General features: G+C 34.5%; 1 protein-coding gene across 6 annotated transcripts in view; it reads right to left on the reverse strand.

Moving 5' to 3' along the window:
- Positions 1–19,867, reverse strand: part of LOC116352131 (nephrin) — a 380,040-nt gene that overhangs the window by 26,220 nt on the left and 333,953 nt on the right. For all 6 annotated transcript variants that reach the window (XM_031784450.1, XM_031784446.1, XM_031784452.1 and 3 more), the window contains 4 exons: positions 7,286–7,438; positions 6,473–6,643; positions 3,371–3,524; positions 905–1,041 (listed from right to left, as the gene is read on the reverse strand). In XM_031784450.1, coding sequence (XP_031640310.1) covers positions 905–1,041; positions 3,371–3,524; positions 6,473–6,643; positions 7,286–7,438 — 615 coding nt within the window. The remainder of the gene's footprint in view (positions 1–904; positions 1,042–3,370; positions 3,525–6,472; positions 6,644–7,285; positions 7,439–19,867) is intronic.

Genomic DNA, 19,867 nt, shown 5'->3' on the forward strand with positions numbered 1-19,867 from the left:
GAATTTTAAGCACTATTTCTCTTTCGATCTCTTTCAAATTTACTACAATTAACAAAATAGATATGCACCATTCACTTTACAATGCAATTGGGTTCTCGTGTTAATTGTAATTTATTTGTTTATCGATTAGCCATTTTCATTTAGTATGTATGCATGAATGTGCACTCGGCGGCTCTTTCTCTCTCGGATTGTTGTCTCAACCGTATTGAGCTTCGGGTCGTTTTTATTTTATTTCTTCGGTTTTCTTCGAATATATCTGCCCGAGTCCGGATTGTGTCTGTTGTGAATGCATTACGTAAATGAACTGTTAAATCTATTTGGAGAGTGGAAATGAATAAGTTTTCGATTGAATTTTCCCCGGAGTGCAATGATGCAATAAAGAAAACCTTGCCACATGCGCGCACTCACATACAAACATAAACCGGAAAATCCAAATTAATGCATAAACCTATGCGCGCTTGAAAATTTACATGAGTACGATAAACGGCAAACTGGAACATTTATAAGTGAAATTATGTGAATATCTGGCAAATGGGCAAACCAATATAAACCGCATGTCGATTTATTTATGTGTTTATGTTTTTGATTATACGGGAAACCATTTATGTATGCCAAACCCAAATGGGTGTATATTATCATACGGAAAATCTACGAGCGGCTTCATAATCAGAACCTACGCAACGAAATTTGTTTTTAATATTTTCATGCGATAAACATTTGATTGAAGAAATATTTTGACAACGAACTTACGAAATAAATCGTAAATTTTCGGATACCAATCATACATTCATACATTTCTTCCAATTGATATTCCATTTTCATTCTAAAGCTCACCTATTTAAATACAATTCAACTACATAGATAATTATTTATTTGCAAAAGAGAGAAAATAAGGGTTACTTACACATAACGGTTAAATCAACTTCAGCTTTCAGCGGTGTTTGTGACATAATATTGCTGGCTTCACATCGAAAACGTGCTTTATTGTCATTGGCTTCAGCTGTAAACGAGTAAATATTTTCCGATATTCTACCCGAGGTCCTGTTGTACACAAATTGCAATCAGAAATATGATTATGGGTTGTGCGCGTTTTCAATCGTTGACATCGTCATTCATTTCCCATGAAAAATAATCCATGTAAAAGGATTTGAAACAAAAAAAAAATCAGTATCGTTACTATTCATTCAAAATGATTGTATTTATTTTTGGTATTATATTAAAATGTACTAAATGGGAAAAATCCTTCGAAAAATGCGTAAACAAGAAATTTCTACGTGTTCTTTTCAGATTTTTCGTCATTAAAAGTATTGCAATAAAAAAACTGATATAAAGGATACTTTTGAAAAGGCAAAAGAAAAACTTTCAAAATGGATGAAAATATTCGAACGAGAGGAAGAAGATAGATAATTTCATGATATTCATCAAACGAGACTGGAATAATATGGAACGAAAAAAATCAGCACAAAAATATTCACACAGCTTTAAGAATGTTTGTGTATTAATCCTAATGGCAATGTTATTTCTTAATTATGTATCATTTGCTTTTGTGTAATGCGTGCCTGTTCGTTTTCAGCGAGTGAATTAAAATGTATATATGAGCGCAACGACGACCGTTGCCTACCCAAAAAAAAATGTAATAACAAATATACACAGCAACAGCATGTGTATATTACATCAAGTTTGATACCTTTCTTCATCACAATCCATTACGTGCGCACGTACATTAAGCGAATTACTGTAATTTTTCTTTTTGCCACATGGTCATAAAAGCGGCTCTTCACATGAAACACCCATGGTATTTTGTGAGCTTTTCTCTTACACACTTGATACGTCCAACCACTTCGTGTACAGTACATTTGATCCGGTAATTATTTTAGCATCAACTATGCATATTTCATTTTGGTAAAGCTTTACTTATCTCAAATTCTCGTCATTCATCGAATTTAGTTCTTTTCTCGTTGGACTTTTGCCGATAATTAAAACCATTCTATTTTAACTTAATCTTCAACAGCTTAAATATTTCAGTTGTACGTGTGTTTTCTTAACCCTCAAACGCACACGTGGGGTCTCTTAGGCCCTAAGAGTTAGTTTTTTGAAAAAATCACAAAAATATAAAAAAAAATTGGAAAATTTCGCTGAGCGTTTTCTTTTTTAATATCATATCTATGTGATAAAATCAAAAATTTCAATGTTTGGTGCATAGATGAAGTTTTGGGAAGTCTTATACAAAATACTAACGTAAAAGCACAACGGGGTCTTTTGGACCCCAAATTATTTTGTATGGGAAATGATGTATTCTGTATGGGCCAATATGAAACTCATGGAGATTTGTTGACACAACAATTTACATTTCATCAAACAACAACACAGTAAATTGTTTCGTCCGTGACGTATACTGTTCATCGCAAATCAAATGGCATTTGCCATTATAATATATATTCATACATTGTTTTTTTTTGGATAGGATAGATCCGTAAGATCTCCACAAGAGCTTGATCTAAGCGTGCATACGCCGCCGCATGATATATCCGTTCGTTTTTCTGTGTTGCTTCGACGCGCAAATCAAAGCAGGCGTGCCAATCAAAGTATGTATCATGCGGCGGCCTACGCACGCTTAGATCCAGCTCTTGCGGAGATCTTACGGATCTATCCTATCCAAAACACAATGTATGCCTTGTTGCGAACGTCTAACAACATGTTTGCCAAGTATGGAGGAAGAACGGAAGCAGCGCGATCTCATCGCACTCCATATAAAGCAATGTAATTGGTTTCGATCACGCAAATGTGCTGCCACCTGGTGTCTCAGAGTTAAGCTGATATATCACACATGCTTCTTGCAAATGCAGAAGAAGAGGAAGGAAAAATGTTTACATAGGGTTGAACTTATAAATGCCAGAGAGCTACAGTGTTCAAAGTGTGATCGCCCTTCGGGAAGCAGTCTCTATATTGATCTCACATATCGAGAGGTAGTTCGGCGCAGTACACGAAGCACATTAACTGGCCAACGACTGTCGATTAGCGATATTAGTGAAAGACACGACTGTCTAAAAGTCGTACATATCAATAACTACCAATAATTTTGGCTATAATTGATTTTTTTTTCCATAAAAATCAATATTAAATTGTGATGCTGTATTGGAAAGTAAGGAATAAGCTATGTTTTAACTATAAAATGACATATTTTACTCATTGGATACCATTTTGCATAAGTTTTGTATGAAATTTCTCATGGGTCCAAAAAGACCCCACCTGTGCGCTTACGTTACTGTTTTAGCCTGTGCGGTTAAGGGTTAATATAGCTGAGCACACGAAAGAACATTGATAACAACAAAAAAATGTATAAATTTGAAATAGAACTTCAATAATTTACCTATATGCCATGCGAACTTGTACGCCATTCTTATACCAAATCAATTGGGCTGGTGGATTTCCGCCACGACTTTTACACACAAGTTCAACGTTTTGACCGCGACGTAATGTTTCGCCGGTTGTGTATCCTTCAATGTATGGTGCTCCTGGTGGATCTGAAAATGGTGAAATTACATAGAAAATTTAATAGGATTACAGTAGTTGGAAAAATCAACGCTTTGAATTAATATGCTTGAACTTATGACATTGTGTGTAATTTTTCAATTATTCTCATTAGCTTGTCAAACAAACTAAATTGATTTACTCAATAGAATGGTGAATTTGCATAAATGTATAATTTAGATAGCGTTTGATTAGATTAAAGTGATCTTTCAATGGCGCTAATTGCACAATTTGAAACACACACACACACACACACACACACACATCCTGAGTTCGTTTCGATGAACATTGTTGTTTTTGCAATTAGTTCATAGTTTGTATGCGCTTCAAAAGTATTGAAAATAATTGCAGCTCTGCATTGTCTTCTGATAGTGCAACCTTATTATAACTTAAAATCCGATAATATTTTTTAAGTGTGAAAAATGGCCGTTGAAACATAATATCGATAACGGAGTTGAACCGTCGAATTTTGTGCACTCACATCATGTAAACCAACAACTTATTAATCTCAAAACATTTGCAGACACTTAAAAATGTACATTATTTTATTATTATTTTCAGTTGAATTGAATGTGATTAACATTGTGTGTTCTAGTTATTGGATAGTGGTGTTCAATGTGGGCATTTTCTTTGCTGAAAATTAATGATGCTTATTTTATGAAATTATCATTTTGAGCGTAAATTACATTATGATGGAATCAAATTGGTGTATGTGTATGCGATATTTATTTACGTGCCCAAAACATGGAATTATCGTTATATGCTGCATATTTGGCGAAAAAGAAAAAATCACCAAAGGTTTAAAATCAAGAACAAAACCGCACGAGGGAATCATATTTAATTAAATAACGCTCAATATGTTCATGCATAACATAACTATTCGATTTTATATGCATATCGCCCATACAAAATTTGCGTAAGTATTTACTTTGTATGTTGCATACTTGTAGTATTTCTATCTTTCGAATTTTCGCATAAATTTTTGTAAAACCGATTTGTTCCCTGTCAATGTGGAAATTTATGATTTTATAACATGAAAATTAATATTCCGACCGAATAGTTGATGTTGTTGTTTTTTATTTATAAATATATTTCGCTCCCTCTTGTATTTAGTTTGATGCAAAATTCATATTCTCCGATAAATAGAGATGCGACAACGTAAATTATTTGTGACACTTTTTGTGTTGTAAAGTTGCTCTTTGCTTGTATTTTATTTAATTTTTCATCTTTTTCGCTATTCTTCTTCTATCTTCTTGGCTATTGAAAGCTTTCAAATAAAATCACACATTTTTATGGAAAAGCTCATAACTTTTGAGCTGTGAAAAGAGTGAATGGAGTGTATTTCGGTGCATTTATGCACATCGGTCATATTTGTCATGACGATAACAAAAAAAAACATTGAACTGAATTTTTTATTATAAAATTATGGCATTTCGTGTGAAATGGTGATTGGTTTTCACCATTCAACGGCATTCGCTTACAAAGAGTATGCCGCTGATTGCCGATCGGAACGAAAAATTCGATCGAACAGTGTGCAATGCCAACATCTTTTAGCTTACATCATCTAGAAAGTGTTTAAGAATTCATTGAGTGAAAAGTCTCAAGTGTTGTTTCACAACGAAACTACTATTGTAACTTTGTTATCGTACTCGTTCTTCCTTTCTCTGTCTTTTCTTCTACAATTTCACATTTACCTTGAGCAGCCATTATATAATCGGCAATCATTTGTTTTCGTTTTGCATTTCATTCGATTTTAATGCTCTTTTTTTGAATCCAAAGTGAAGTCCTAAGATTTTGAAAATGTTATGGCCATTGAAGAATGAATTGAAAAATAAATGCGAAAAACGTCAAAACAAAAATGTATATATGTCAAAATAATAAATTTTTCACTTTTTACATTTTTTGACAATTTATCAAAATCTTCACGTAAATATTTGTAATTCATGTTGAACACATCTTTGATCTTGGAACGAGGATTGTACTTATGTGAATAATATGTGTAAAAATCTCAGCTTGACATTCTAGCGACTATATTCAACAACGCCCATTTGACAAAATCCATCCACATTCATCTTTCATTTTTTTTCTATCACAAATCCACATACAAATAAAAGCAAAGCAGTCTGACCGAGTCAGAAATGAAAAGTTATTTAATTGCTATGATAAATATATGATCATGATAGGTAAATGTTATATCTCCCAAATTCAATGCATCTAGGATTAAGAGATTTTAGTACAGTTGCCCGGCATTTTGTATACAAATTTGTATAAACACACATACTCCGTCATTTTTATCTATGTTTGACGATATGTATATGAGCTGAAAATGCAAATTGCACAAAGGTATGTATGCGCATTCATTAAAGCATGTGGATTAATGCAGCAATTGGAACGAGAATGTGTGCGTGTGTGTGTTTTTATTTGGAGTTCTTCTTCATTTTGTTTGCTGACCAAACTATTTTCGATTCTCTCTTCACATTCCATATGTATATTCAGTTCTTGATGTATTCATTCAAATCGATAGCTTCATTCATTTATACATTTACACATTCCCTTTCCGTATAACTGCACATCGTTTTCGTTGTACTCCATTGATCAATGCAATTCAATTTGAAAAGATTTTCCAATTGAAAACCCCGTCTCTTGTTGTGTCAAAGAAGTCGTAGTTTCATTTGTGATGTGGTGAATATATATGTATTTGTTGTATTGACATATCGAGACTGCTATTCTATTATGTGAGATGTATTTCAGATGCACAGTGTATTGCATGTAACAAATATGTATTAGTTTTGTCGTTGACTATATGGAAAATGCAACGGTATTCAATGGAACGGTGGCTCACTGTTGTTGTGATTTGATCGGTGTGTTGAAGCTTATTCATCTCGTTCAGTGTTGCATTGTGCGTGATCTAATACTGTAAATCTTATGCATGCATACTTACATAGAACAGATAATTGAACGGTGGCTCTCATTGGCATATCTGGTTGTAGAGCTTTATGCTTTGCTTGACAGGAGTATTCCACGTAATCTTCGTCGGGTGTTGGTGATAGTTGGAGACGTGATGTCGTTGTAAATCGTTTATTTGATTCGATTACTTTATCGTCACGGCGATCTGTCAAATAAAAAGAAAGAGAATGGAATGGAAAATGATGAGTCAAACCGGATTTTTAGACAATTTCATCATACATATTTTATGCATATGATTTAAATTTCAAACAGATCGATATCGGATATAGCCTCATGAAATTGAAAACTATACCCAATCGATGAAACGTGTACTTCTAGGATATGAATATACTAGGGGACGGACACCATTATAAATATTAGAATATTAGCGGAATATTAGCAAAATATTAGCAAAAATTAGTTTGTTTTGCTTCACCATTGCTTGTTAGAGAATTGCGCACTTTGCTCACCGAAAACTTTTTTTGTTACTTTAAGTGTTTTACTATTTAATAGAAATAAATTTTATTTTTTCTAAACCAGGAAAAATAAAAAAATGTTAAATGTTCATCTAAGAATTTATGAAAAATTCATACATGATTTCACTTTGAGATCAGCTATTTGACGTTTATACTAGTGAACTAATATTAGCAATATTAGTATGTCTGTATAGTTATAATAGTAGATTTTTTTATTAATATTAGAAAAATATTAGCAAAATTGGCAGTAAACTATGAAACTAGATTCTACTAGATTTTGTGTCCGTCCCCCAGTGAATATAAATGTGTTTACTGGATGTACTGAATTTTACCTGTTTTGATTTCCACATTATTTCGATACCATTGGATTTGAGCGGCTGGTTTCGCATCAGAAACGATACATGTCAGTGTTAAGTCTTGATTTTCGCGTACCTCTACTTTGGAATTGTGCCCATAGCCTTGGATTTCAGTATTTGACGGTGGAGCTGCAATAAAAAAAAAACAAACACACATACACATAAAAATTAGTATATCATCAGTATCATTGAAGAATAAAGCATTTTTTTCATGGTTATTTTATTTTGGGTTCTCTGTTGACATGGCCAATTCTATTCACCGGATGGAATGATGAATAATTGAAATTTAAAACAACAAAATGGTAAGAAAAAAATGTAAATGTACATTCATAGATGTACATAAAAGAAGAGCACAAAAAATGGAAGACAATACATGATAGAATTTTCAAATATAATGGCATCAAATACAAACAATTTGTTATCACTTTAATCCCCATTTACATTAAACGAGAGTCGACCAAAAACATTTAATTCATTCTGTGTTTTTTTTTTGTTTCATGCTTTGACCACGCTTCCACCACTTATATTTTTGGGGATTTCACTTGAAATGCTTTTGCCGGGGAAAATGAGTTTTATTTTTCTTTTACGCATTTTTCTGTAAATTTTTATTGAGATCGACGTTTTTTTATTCTCTTTCTTGTTGGCGGCTCGTGCTTCGGTTGATGTGTTTTGCGTAAATGGGCGTAAAGCCTTAATATGAAGGAGACGACCGGACAATTTCTTTCTTTTATGCCAAACAAAATGTGATAAAATATGTAAATTGCATTTATTTACGGTTTTGTTTTTACGAAAATAACACCATCAACAATAAATGTCAGATGATTTACGCAATTTTCGTTGTGTACACCCATTCCCATTGCGAAATAATTCACATGGAAAAAAACTCAATAACCGAAATACCAGAAAAGCTAGCGAAATGTATACAATTTTTCTAATTAAAATCGTTGTTAATTCAAAGCTCAAAACAATTGACAACATGTCGTTGATGTACACAATGTCAAAGAGTGATGGAAACCGATTGAGAAATACAATGGAATTTCTAAAAATATTTCGTATTTTCCGGAATTTTACAATTAATTGTCTTTTTCAACACTCATATTGAACTAAAAATACATAGACACTCACACACACTCACATAGCAAATGTTTCAAATGGTTCGCCACTTCCTGGAAAGCATCACATTTGTCGTGTTGTCTTTCGACCTTTCACACACAGTAATTGTTCTTAAACTACAAATGTTGTTGACAATGTTATCAAATGCATGTCCTCTCATTATAGTCTAGATTTTTGGTCATCTTGTTATCGTTTGTCTAAAATTGTTTAAATCGTTTTGTAAAATGAATTGCTCATCTTGTTGTCATCCAACAAACAACAACAATCAAAACAATTAGAAATTGAAAGACAATTTTACCAAAATGAAATGCATTTAAATAACAATTAATGTTGGAAATGCACAATAAACAAATACACCACATCTAATGCCATTTTCCTTGTTAAACTCGGGTAAATTTAATTTAAACAAAATGAGGAAAAACACTTTACGAAGCCAGCATATATGTGCTGTCGTTTAGTATATATACTTTCTGTTGACGGCAAGAGAAGAGACTGTGTTCAGTCATCGACATTTCAGTACACACTTTGTAATGCCACTTCATTTATCACAATATTTGTGATATTTTCTCGGGTCTCTATCTCTTACAGTCGCGTGATCGCTTGGTGAGAATAAGAGAATATTGAGAGAAAAAAATGAGAGGCGAGTAGGAGCGAGAGAATAATTCTCGCGATGGCAATGCGACAATCCCCGAAGAAAATAAAGCAATTGCTTATGTTGTTGGATTCAGTGCACCGTGAAATGGTCTTTTCTACATTTATTACATGAGGCATGCATCCTTTCGTCTTAGCTTTATGGGTAATTGTGTGTATGGTATGTTTATTAGATTCTTTTTTTTTCTCTACCCATCTGCCGAGTGCTCTCTCTCTCTCTCTCTCTATTCTTTCTCCATACTGTCGTTGCTCGTAACATAAACATATGTAACAACAATATTGAATAAAATGCACAATTGTAATATAGCGAGTGAACTCGATTTGTTAGAAATAAGGTTTCCAACACACAAACGCACACACACACAATCACATTCCGATGGCTGTAATTTCGAAATACCAAGCAAATGATAGTGAAAAACAAGTATGTCACATGTGATCATGAATCTGAAGCCAAACGAAGAATGCGACAATAAAATACCGAAGACAAACATTTATTGTTTTTCTCTGCGCTCGCTCCTTTTGCGCGAATATTTCATTTCGGAGACAATTGAAGAGTTGAACGAAACAAACACACGCACTGAATTAAAAACAAAACGAATACGAATCAACAACAACATGTTCAGTCGAACAACTTTTTGGATTCCATATGATCCGATCCGTTTTTGGCGAATTGCAAAACATACGCATGTGATTTTTTTAGTGGTATAATATCACTGGAATGTGTATACACTAACTTTAATAAAAGCGAAAAATTTCTTTTATTTTGATATTATTAGAGAGACACCGAGACAGATAGAATTGCATGGTGATGTGGGAGCTATAAAAGTATGTTCTGTGCCATGATGTATGTCAACGAAAAAATAATTACGAAATAATAAAGGCAGACGTATTTATCCTTTGAAAAACAGGTTAGTTTGCATTTGCCCACCAACATATATCAATTGCGTGTATACTCTCAATAAATGGAGTGTTGTACTGCATTCGGCATTTCTGGTGCTTGTCTCCTTCGGTTGGTTTTCTATTTTACATTGTGACAAAAGAAATGATATGCACACTTTGTATGCCTTCATTCAAATCTCGTGTTTTTTGGTTACAATATTTCTCGTCGAGGCACTGAACGAATTTCAGTGACCGGTTCGCGCATATTTCTATGCTTGCCTAAATACGCTAGGTAGCATAGATATGCCAAGCATAGCCGCAAACGCAACCGACGCATCGCCGTTCACTCTATATGAACAATACACATGTTCGTTTATGCAGACGACCGTGCGCATACAATATAGCTCGAATCGAATGGCGACGGGTGCGTTGCGGCTTACGTCTCCGCTATGCTTAGCATAGCTATTAGGCATAGAAATATGCGCGAACCGGTCACTGACGAATTTATACAAATATGTTGGTATCCCAATGTTTTCATGCAAATGAACGACCACACAGTCGAATCAGACAGATAGAGATAGAAAATGATTTGAAATTCAAGTCGTTTAAAGGTTTTATTTCGACAATATTTTGCATATAATGCACCTAAACTAGTTTTAGAAAATGGCATTGTTTCGACGCAAAATGGTTGATGTTGTCTCTGTGCTTGTGCGAATCAAATCGCTTCGCTATTTATAATCGCATTCAAAGTTTTATGAAAATTCATGAACACAGCCGAAATGTCCGACCAAAAACGATTTGTTTGTTGCCATACATGTATATGGTATGTAGATAAGTGAAGGCTCACAAAGCCCAAAAAACGAAAGAGAAAAATACCCGCCTGCACACTTGTAAACAAATTGCTCAGACATTGCACACAATAAATTCACACAATGCGACGTCGTTTAATGCCACCCCGTTCTTGGGAAAAATGTCGAGAAACATACTACAACTGGAGCCAACCGACACCATTTCCAACCGAATGTATGGAGTTGAAATATTTTCGGGTTTGCAAGCACCATGTTCGTTCGACATGTTCATTTGTTCAAAGGCCGAATGAAAATAACAAAAATGGAAAGGGGTTGAATACAAATAAAGATAACATGGAAAATGACCTTTTTCTCTCTCTCTCTCTCTCTCTCTCTCTCTCTCTCTCCCCGAATTATATTGGCCAACAGCTGAGAACCATTCACAAATGGAAGCAGAGACAAAAAAATAGAACTGGCCAAAGTGAAATTCAAAATACTGAATGCTGATGACGAAGATGATGATGATTATGAAAAATACCAAGAAGCATCATAAAGCATTCATTTTACTATTGTCTTTTTCGTCATAACAACATTTGCATATGTCCCGTATGTTTTGTGTACGTTTTATCCCGGGACATCAACGAACTTGACTTTTCTATTATTAAAATCGGTTCGGCCAGTTTGGTTTTTTTCTTCTTCTTTTCTTGATGGTGTATAAAAGACGAGACAATTTTCAAAAATAGCCGAAAAAAACGAAACAAGTCAAATGAGAGCACGAGGCATTTTATGTCAAAGCAAAAAAACGGCAATCATTTCAAATATAGATCAAAGTAGAAATAATGCGAATGCGAATGTTAAAATACATTATGATGTGCGCATTCTATATTTTCGTCAAGATTTAATGAACGACCAACCAGTATTTATGTACCCCATGCAATATGAATGATGGCAGGCTATACGTAGCTGCAGGCACAATTACACAAACACGCAATTTCAATTCGAAATGCGAATCAACAAGTTTCTGGAGTATTTGAAGTGCTATTAGAACTTAAATCAAATAAAAAGTCGTACCGAAGTAAGACGAACTTTTCACCACTTAGACATTCATTAAGATGTTTCTTTTGCCAGAATTTCTAAATGTCGTTCCATTTTCAAAATAAAATGTAATGTGCACAATATTTATTTTATGTGAGATTTCGTTGAATATTTAATCTTGTGCGATTCTGGCCAGCAACAGCACATAAATCTACATTTTCATACACACAAAACATTTGTTGCGCACAAATTATAAACAACAATAATATTTTCTTCGTGCATGCATGTATGCAAATATATATAAATATATAATCGTAGTTGATGTGTTCGAGGAAAGGATAGCTCGCACACACACGCCTGAAATCAATACGTACGATTTGTCGACTGTGACAATAGCTAATATGTGTGTGCGTGTTGTTTTTTATGAGGCCACGCGATACGCGTAAGATTTATGGCTTAATGTCTCTGGGCCTTTCTCTAAAAGTGTGTCCAATAAAAGCTTTAAAGTATGTGAGCGTGATTCTGTTGACACACACAACAAAATTTAGAGTGAGTATGAATCGAAGAAAGGCAAGTAAATTTAATGTGTCGGTAAATTGGGCTGAAATCGTTTTGCGTAGCTGTAATGCCATTAGATAAACATTTCAATGTACGAGCTCCATATTTTTCCTTTCCTTCGCCACCATATCCATCTGCATATGCTGACACTTATTTATTTCAAATGCGCGCATAAATTTGCACCCAACTTATTGCTTTTTCTTTTCATGCCATTTGAACAATTTGTCATTGTTTCTTTCGTTGTTTTTTAATTTTCAAATCGGCACAACATTTTATACTTTGCTCCATTGGACTCAAAAATGCGTTCGATAAAAAAAAATTCAACGATGAAGATATATCTTGCGCGAAAGATCAATTGCGCAAACATCTTCGCCTTGATGCCAACATGACAAATTAAATATAAATGTGTGTGCTGAAGAAGTGAAATTTATCTTTTAGCAAGTCGTTTAACACAACACTTTCCGGCATTTTTCGGAGTGCGTAAAATATCCACAGGAGTAAAAGAAAAACGACGACATTTTTTTGAGAATTGCCGTTTTTGGTAGTTTGGCTATGATAATGGTAAAATTGAAGCAAATTTTGCCAATAATCAATTCAACACTGCGCATTTTCATGCCGTAGAATTGAATGCAAGTTTTAAAAAGAAACATTTCAGCAGTTTTCACCGTGCCGAGATAATACCACAAATGTATTTGTATGAGCCCATGTACGATGATATTTCAATGCGTATTATTGCATTCGAATTCCGGTTTCCCAGTGAATCACAAACTGCGAAACAATAGGGAGACAAAATTTTGAATTTAACTTTAATAAATCATTTGGAATTGTCATGTAAAAGCATACGTAAGCGGCACGCCCTAATACTTATACAGCCGTGCTCGCCGAGAAACAGACATAACGCACGAATCCACTTTTCTTATTTGATCGTTTGCTGATTATTACTGTGGCAAATGTCGAAGAGTTTTCAACTTCACAGTATACCTTCGAAGCATACGATGAATGCTCGCAAAATCGAGATGAAATTCAGCGAATACAAAAAGTTTCCCGGGCCAAAAGTCTTTCAATGTAATTCATGTACGTCATTCGTTTTGGGTTCATTGTGTGAAATTTAATACTGGCATTTTCCACTTCTTCTGAATTGAGAAACAAACGAATTTTTCCAACACAATTTCATAACTTCATAAACTATGGTGAATGGAATGAACCATATCGAAAATGCTGAATTGACACACGCATAAATATATACTCCAAAAATTAAATACGCTTCTTTGAACTGCAGAATACACATTCAATGGGAATGTCATGCCAAAACCATGTGTATTTGTATTTGTATATAGATAAATGGGGGAGGCGAATTTTCTCGACGAGAGATAAAATAATACGTGAAAAGAAGCGAGATGAAAGCGACAAATGTTACTCTGTTTATCCTTACAATATTTGTATCGAATGTGAATGCCTTTATGTGTTGTGGAAACTACACACAGAGAATGAAAATGTTAGGCCACGAATGAGGAAGCAGAAAATCAATTTGTTTGATACATTATTTAATGTCAGACAGCTCACAAGTTGCGAAAAACAAAGTGCCCGGCCACAGTCAAGCAGCTATAATCAATTCAATTTTTGTGTGCGCTATGTTACCATTCGTAAACAAGCACATACACACAATTCATACCACATGGTTGATGAATTACTTTGTACCCACTTTTCTGCTTGCCAAAACTTTTAAACGATGATTATTTTTGTTACACTCGAAAAATTCATATTCAATATTATACTGGAGTTTTTTGTTTTCAAATCGATATATACACACACGCTATCAAAACATATGCTCCCTTTCCCTTTTCCTACAGGAATGAATGCGCTGGTATCAACATCAATTTTGCGGTCCAAGTTCGATTACGCATAGTTTTGAATCGTATGACTGTATGTGTGTGTGTGTGTGTGTGGATAAACAACACATCATTTAACACTTAAACCGAAATCAAGCCGTAGCTCTCTTTTTCTATTTCTCGATGAAATGAAACAAAAACATTTAATGACAACAATAACAAGGAGTCATGTTTAAGCAATTTTTTACACACACACACTCCCTTCCATTTTCGCAATAAAAAAAAATGACCACAAAAGTAAAGCTATCGAGCAAAAGTTGGTCGGCAAATATTATTTATTGAATACAAACACACGCATACTAATACAAACATTAAACAGAGGATGTGATGTGCGCGATTCAATGCTTGCTTTGAATTTAATGTTTTATTGATGTTTATTTTATTGAATTAAGTGCGTGAGTGCGATTGTGCGTGTCTATACTTGGGCAAATCATCCATTCGGTTTCTGATTTGTGCCATCATCATTTATTCCGTGTGTAAATCTGTGTGTGCCATTCATCAAAGAAAATGAAATAAATGGTGGTAAGAAGAATGACACACAACAAAATCAGCGCTTGGCCTTTGTTTTTAACATTGAGCGAAAAAATGTGCGTTTCCGTCGCTTTTTGTTCGAATATTTCGGTGTTTTTGTTTTGAATGAATCCCAAAATCACTGTTGAAGTGCTACATTTGGATTTCAATGTCCGGCTGCTGGTACCAAAAGAAATGCTCAACCAAAAGTGTGGGATATGCTCGAAATTGTCAATTTCCGAAGGAAAAGAAGAGCGAAAAAAAGCGACATGTGGGTGTGGAGAAATGTAGAAAAAGCGCAGTGAATAAAAGAACTCGGCAAATATAATTTGGTTGACACGCACAAATTCATATTTGCACACATTCCACTTAACGCAGCCAATTCACTCCTATCAACCCCATGTCCTATGTACGGCTGCCGTCATCGTTATTTGTTTGAATTTCGTACACTACATCCATCCCATACAATTTTAGCCATGATGCTGGTACATCATAAAAATTCACAACACAAAAATCATTTCCTTTTCTCTTTTTCTCTTCAACTCCCTCTCTCGCTCTCTGTGTCTCGTTTCATTTGTTGTTGCAACTCGTTTGGCTTTTGCTACTTTGAATCAAAATACCGGTGCAAGACGAACGAACGTAGCATTCAGCCTGTTTCTGTCTCTAATCATTACAATTTTGTGTTTATGCTGTACGCGATGTGTATTTCATTTAGTTGCAAATTTCGAATCAACATCATACTCGCATTTCAAGTGTTTTTATGCGGATCTCGTCTTTAACATTTACCCATTGCCATGCAATTTGACAATATGGCATGATGACGAATACAGAAAGTAGTGAAAAAGATTGAGTGAGTGTGTGGTTGTGCTTTGCAAGCAGAAAATTATTAGACGAATTATTTTTATATTCAACATTTATTATCGTTGATTGTCTCTCTTTCTCATCTCAACGAGACTCGAGACTCATGCAAACAAATATACAAAATAAATATTGTCATATGAAATTCATGGATTGGCACACTAAAGACATCGGGGAATAAGATGAAATTATTAAATATAAAAAAATGTCTCTATGTACTGTTTACGCATTAGCACAGCCACAGAATACGTGAACAAATACATAAAATACGAATGTGAGCACGAACGCGCCAAGAACAGCGTCGAGAATCATCAATTTTGAATGGCTCGAGCTAAATGCCTATGCTGAATAATGGTGGTGTTTTTGCGACCGCACGACAACCATGATGATGACGATGTTGATGATGATGATGATGATGATGATGATGATTAAAGCAACAGACGAGAAAAACCGACTTGAGCATTTTGTACGTTGATAAAATACAAAACATACGCATTTCATTTTTTTCTGATTCTTTTGTTTTTCCAACGAACAAATCTATTGATTTTCAATCAATGACAATGACATTCATCACTTGAGTTCGATAAACTTACTTTCGCTACTTACTTACTCACATACACATAAATAATCCGCGTTTTGGTTCAACCAACTGAAACCAAATTCAATCTTCACTTATTACATTCGTACACACCGATGTCGACAAAAGAAGAAGAAGAGGAAAAGATAGCTTTAAATCGTAAAATACGCACGTAGTAGATTCAGAAATAGTTCATTGTACAGAGTCCCGAATGATTTCGAGAGAAGTGGAAAGAATGAAAATGAAAAGGACAAAAACAAACGGATGAAGGAAAAATTATGGACATTAATAATTGTTGTCATCGCATTTTCTTATCACATTGAAGTTCATATGTTGGATGAATCCCTTTGGAATATCGTTTAGATTGGCATTCGGTCGTCTCGTGACCAGAAAATGACAACAAAGTGAGAGAGAGAGAAAACATGACAAGCGAATATATTAAATTTGTCATGTTTAAGTTGTCGAAGTTTATGGAAATGATTTATTGATTTTGTCGCAACACATTCGGCTCGCTCTTAGTCTCGTTCCAATATTAAATGCAAGAAAGTGCTTAAAATGTCATAACTTGTCTGGTGTACGACCCCCCTAAAATTCATTATGTTTTGTAACTCTGTTATGTAGCAAAACTATACACAATTGATAATGTCAAGAAGGGATCATAACATTCTAAGGGATAAATAGTTTTCTCTGAATTTTATTCATCTTCTGCCGCCTCAAAAGATCAAATATTTTTGTATGTTCGGAATGTTTGTTGTTCTGTGCATATTACCATGGAATGGATGATTCTCTGCATATTACAGTGGCAAAGATATTCTCTTTATAGTCTATCGTCACCCCTTTTCCTCTTGCTTTTAGTTAGTAAAAATAGTTGACATTATTATTTTTGTGATGTCTTCAGGCATTTACTTTGCTCTAAATTCCACTGTCTCTTCTCATCTCCTTATTCAACAAAAAAAAAAACTTTTTGTTTGGTTTCGGCATTAATTTACATTTTTTGCTACTTCTATTGCTGTTGTATGTGTGTGTGTTTTTTTCTTGACACAAGGGAAAAATTCTTGTGTACAGCATGATCGCCACGAGGAGAATGATGAGGAGAATGACTTGGAACTAAATTACATGAAGCCATGTGCAAAAAAGTATCGAATAATGAACGAAGAGGACGAAATTTTTCAAATTAATAAAATTCCATTTTTGGCGATTTTCATGGAAAAATTTCTTCGTTTTTTTTTTTTGCAAAACATTCATTGTAATGCTAACGAACGTCAGACGGACGACAGAAATGTGACACGAAAAAAGAGCACGCAAACAAACAAGAAATGGGAGGAGGATATAGTAGCCAGCGCAAAATGAAAATCAAGAAAAAAACAATGATGTCGAAAAACTCGCAAGTGAAGAGAAGTTGAGAATTTGAAATGTGCACTAGCCACGTGGTAATACGATGCGTATGTATATAAAGCATTTATGAGTTCTCTTAACCGCTGGCACTAACTTATACCGAACAAACGAACACAAACACACATCAATTTAATGAAAAAAAGGAATATACAAACGCAGATAAACGGTCCACGCGCACAAAAAGTGCCCGAATTGATGAAAAAAGGCGCTTATGAGAAAAGTTTAATATCGAAAATGAGAACCGAAGAGAAGGAGTTCGCGAGAAATGAAGAAAAAAAAAATCGAACAAGAAAGTGTGACAAAAACTAACATTGCCATCGACGATGCTTAACAACTAACCAAAAATAGCTTGGCGAGAGAAAACGAATCGATGAGCCCACTGGATGCGGTACATTCATAAGAAATTCGTTCGAATTGAAGAAAAAAGCTATTTATTGAATTAATGTAAAGATTTTCACTTTTCGTAGAAACCGACAAATGAGAGAATTAAAAGAAGACACACCAAGAGGAAACCGAATGAAAAAGAAAACTCGCCAGATTTAACTTTTTCATTTTTCACATCGGATAAATCCCACTATAAACAAGAGAAAAAGAGAGATAGAATGGAAAGAGACAATGGGTTTTTGTTGATTCAACCCGGTCGGTCGATCGTTTTCATTTTCTTTCATCACTCTCTCTCTCTCTCTCTCTCTCTCTCTCTCGCGCGCGCTCTCTCTATCTTTTTCTTCATTTTCTTTGTAAATGGGATTCTTTTGACCATTCGTGACATGAATTAAATGAAATGGCGCATGAACAATTGCTTTATTTGATAAGTGCACGTTGTTGAATATGAGTTTTTATTTCTTTCAGCATACACATTTGTGCAAATGCTTATGTGCCGTATAATTCCTTCACTTGATCTGGGGCAGTGAGATAATATAATACACACTTCATCGATTGTATGGCATCTAAAAAGTGGAAAAAGTGTAAAATGAACGAAGTAGGAAAAAAGTAAGTTTCACATGATTTGCTTCGGCTAATACATTTCCCTTTTTTTCATCATTCAATAAACAATGGTTGAACGTGTTGATTCTGTGCCATTTTCAATTGTACTTTGAATTCAGACCATTACGTATTCCATATAAATATATGTTTGTGCACACACTGAATTTCTGCACATTACATTCAATTTCATATTATTTTCTGGAATACGAAGAGCTTTTAACCAGAAACACATGAATACTCCAGCCCATTTAGACATATAACGTTTCTAAGCCGAAAGTGTTTGAGTTCCACGAGAACGAGAGAGATAAAGCGAGGAAAAGACGGAGAGAGAGGGGGAAGAAAAAAAATCAAAAGTGAAACGGAAACATTCTTAAATGGGCCAAAATTACACATCATTTGCATGGCAAAAATCAAGTACCACATACAATCGTAACAATAATAGTGTGTGCGCAAGAATACATCAGAGCTGTGATAATAAACTATAATATAAATTGAAATTTGAAGAGCCACCATCAGTTTGCATCTCATATCCATATATTATATTTGCCTTTGAATTTCGGGTGGCACACCGAAAACAGACACTGAGTAAAAATGATTTTGGGGTACAAAAGCACATTGAATATGTTTGAAGTGATAATGAAGGAACGACATCACTTACAGAGCACATATGTAAGAAATTTATGAATTGTGAATAGAGCTACAGATTCTCGATATATTCTTGCTCTCAAAAACTGCTTCTATTTCATAGCATACGTTACTTCGTTTCTAGGCATAATGTGTATATATGTGTGATAAATCATTGTTAAATAGTCTGATATTGCTTGCAGTTTGCACTTTGTTTTGTGGTGTGCTTGCTTACACTCTTTCTCTTTCATTCATTCTTTCTGTTTGAATTGTGCATCGGCATAATGCTGTCTCTCTCTCTGTGTGTGTCTACCTCCCGCTGCTTCTGTTTCACAACCAAAAATTGCAGTTTGAAATCGAGTCATTTCAACTATATAAATGCAACGAGAACTATACTTACTATGTGTAAATATCATATAGTTTACGTTAGATGTTTAATGAATGGTACGAATTCAAAAGGTCACCGAACGAAATATAGAGAGAACACTTTCTTCATTGAATTTATGCCCATATTCTATAGAAATGCGAACCACAATCGGTTCACTATGGTCTTGCGTATCTCCTTGCCTTTTGATTTGCCCCTATCATCCCTGGACTGACCATCAAAAGCATCTTCTTCTTTTGTCGCCCATCGAATGCGATATTAATTTAGTCAATAGAGTATATTCGAATGTGGTATGAGTTCCATTGCCACGTT

This window comes from Contarinia nasturtii, unplaced genomic scaffold, assembly GCF_009176525.2.
Source record: "Contarinia nasturtii isolate CC-2019 unplaced genomic scaffold, AAFC_CNas_1.1 Cnas_scaffold_187, whole genome shotgun sequence".
NCBI classification, from domain to species: Eukaryota; Metazoa; Arthropoda; class Insecta; order Diptera; family Cecidomyiidae; genus Contarinia; species Contarinia nasturtii.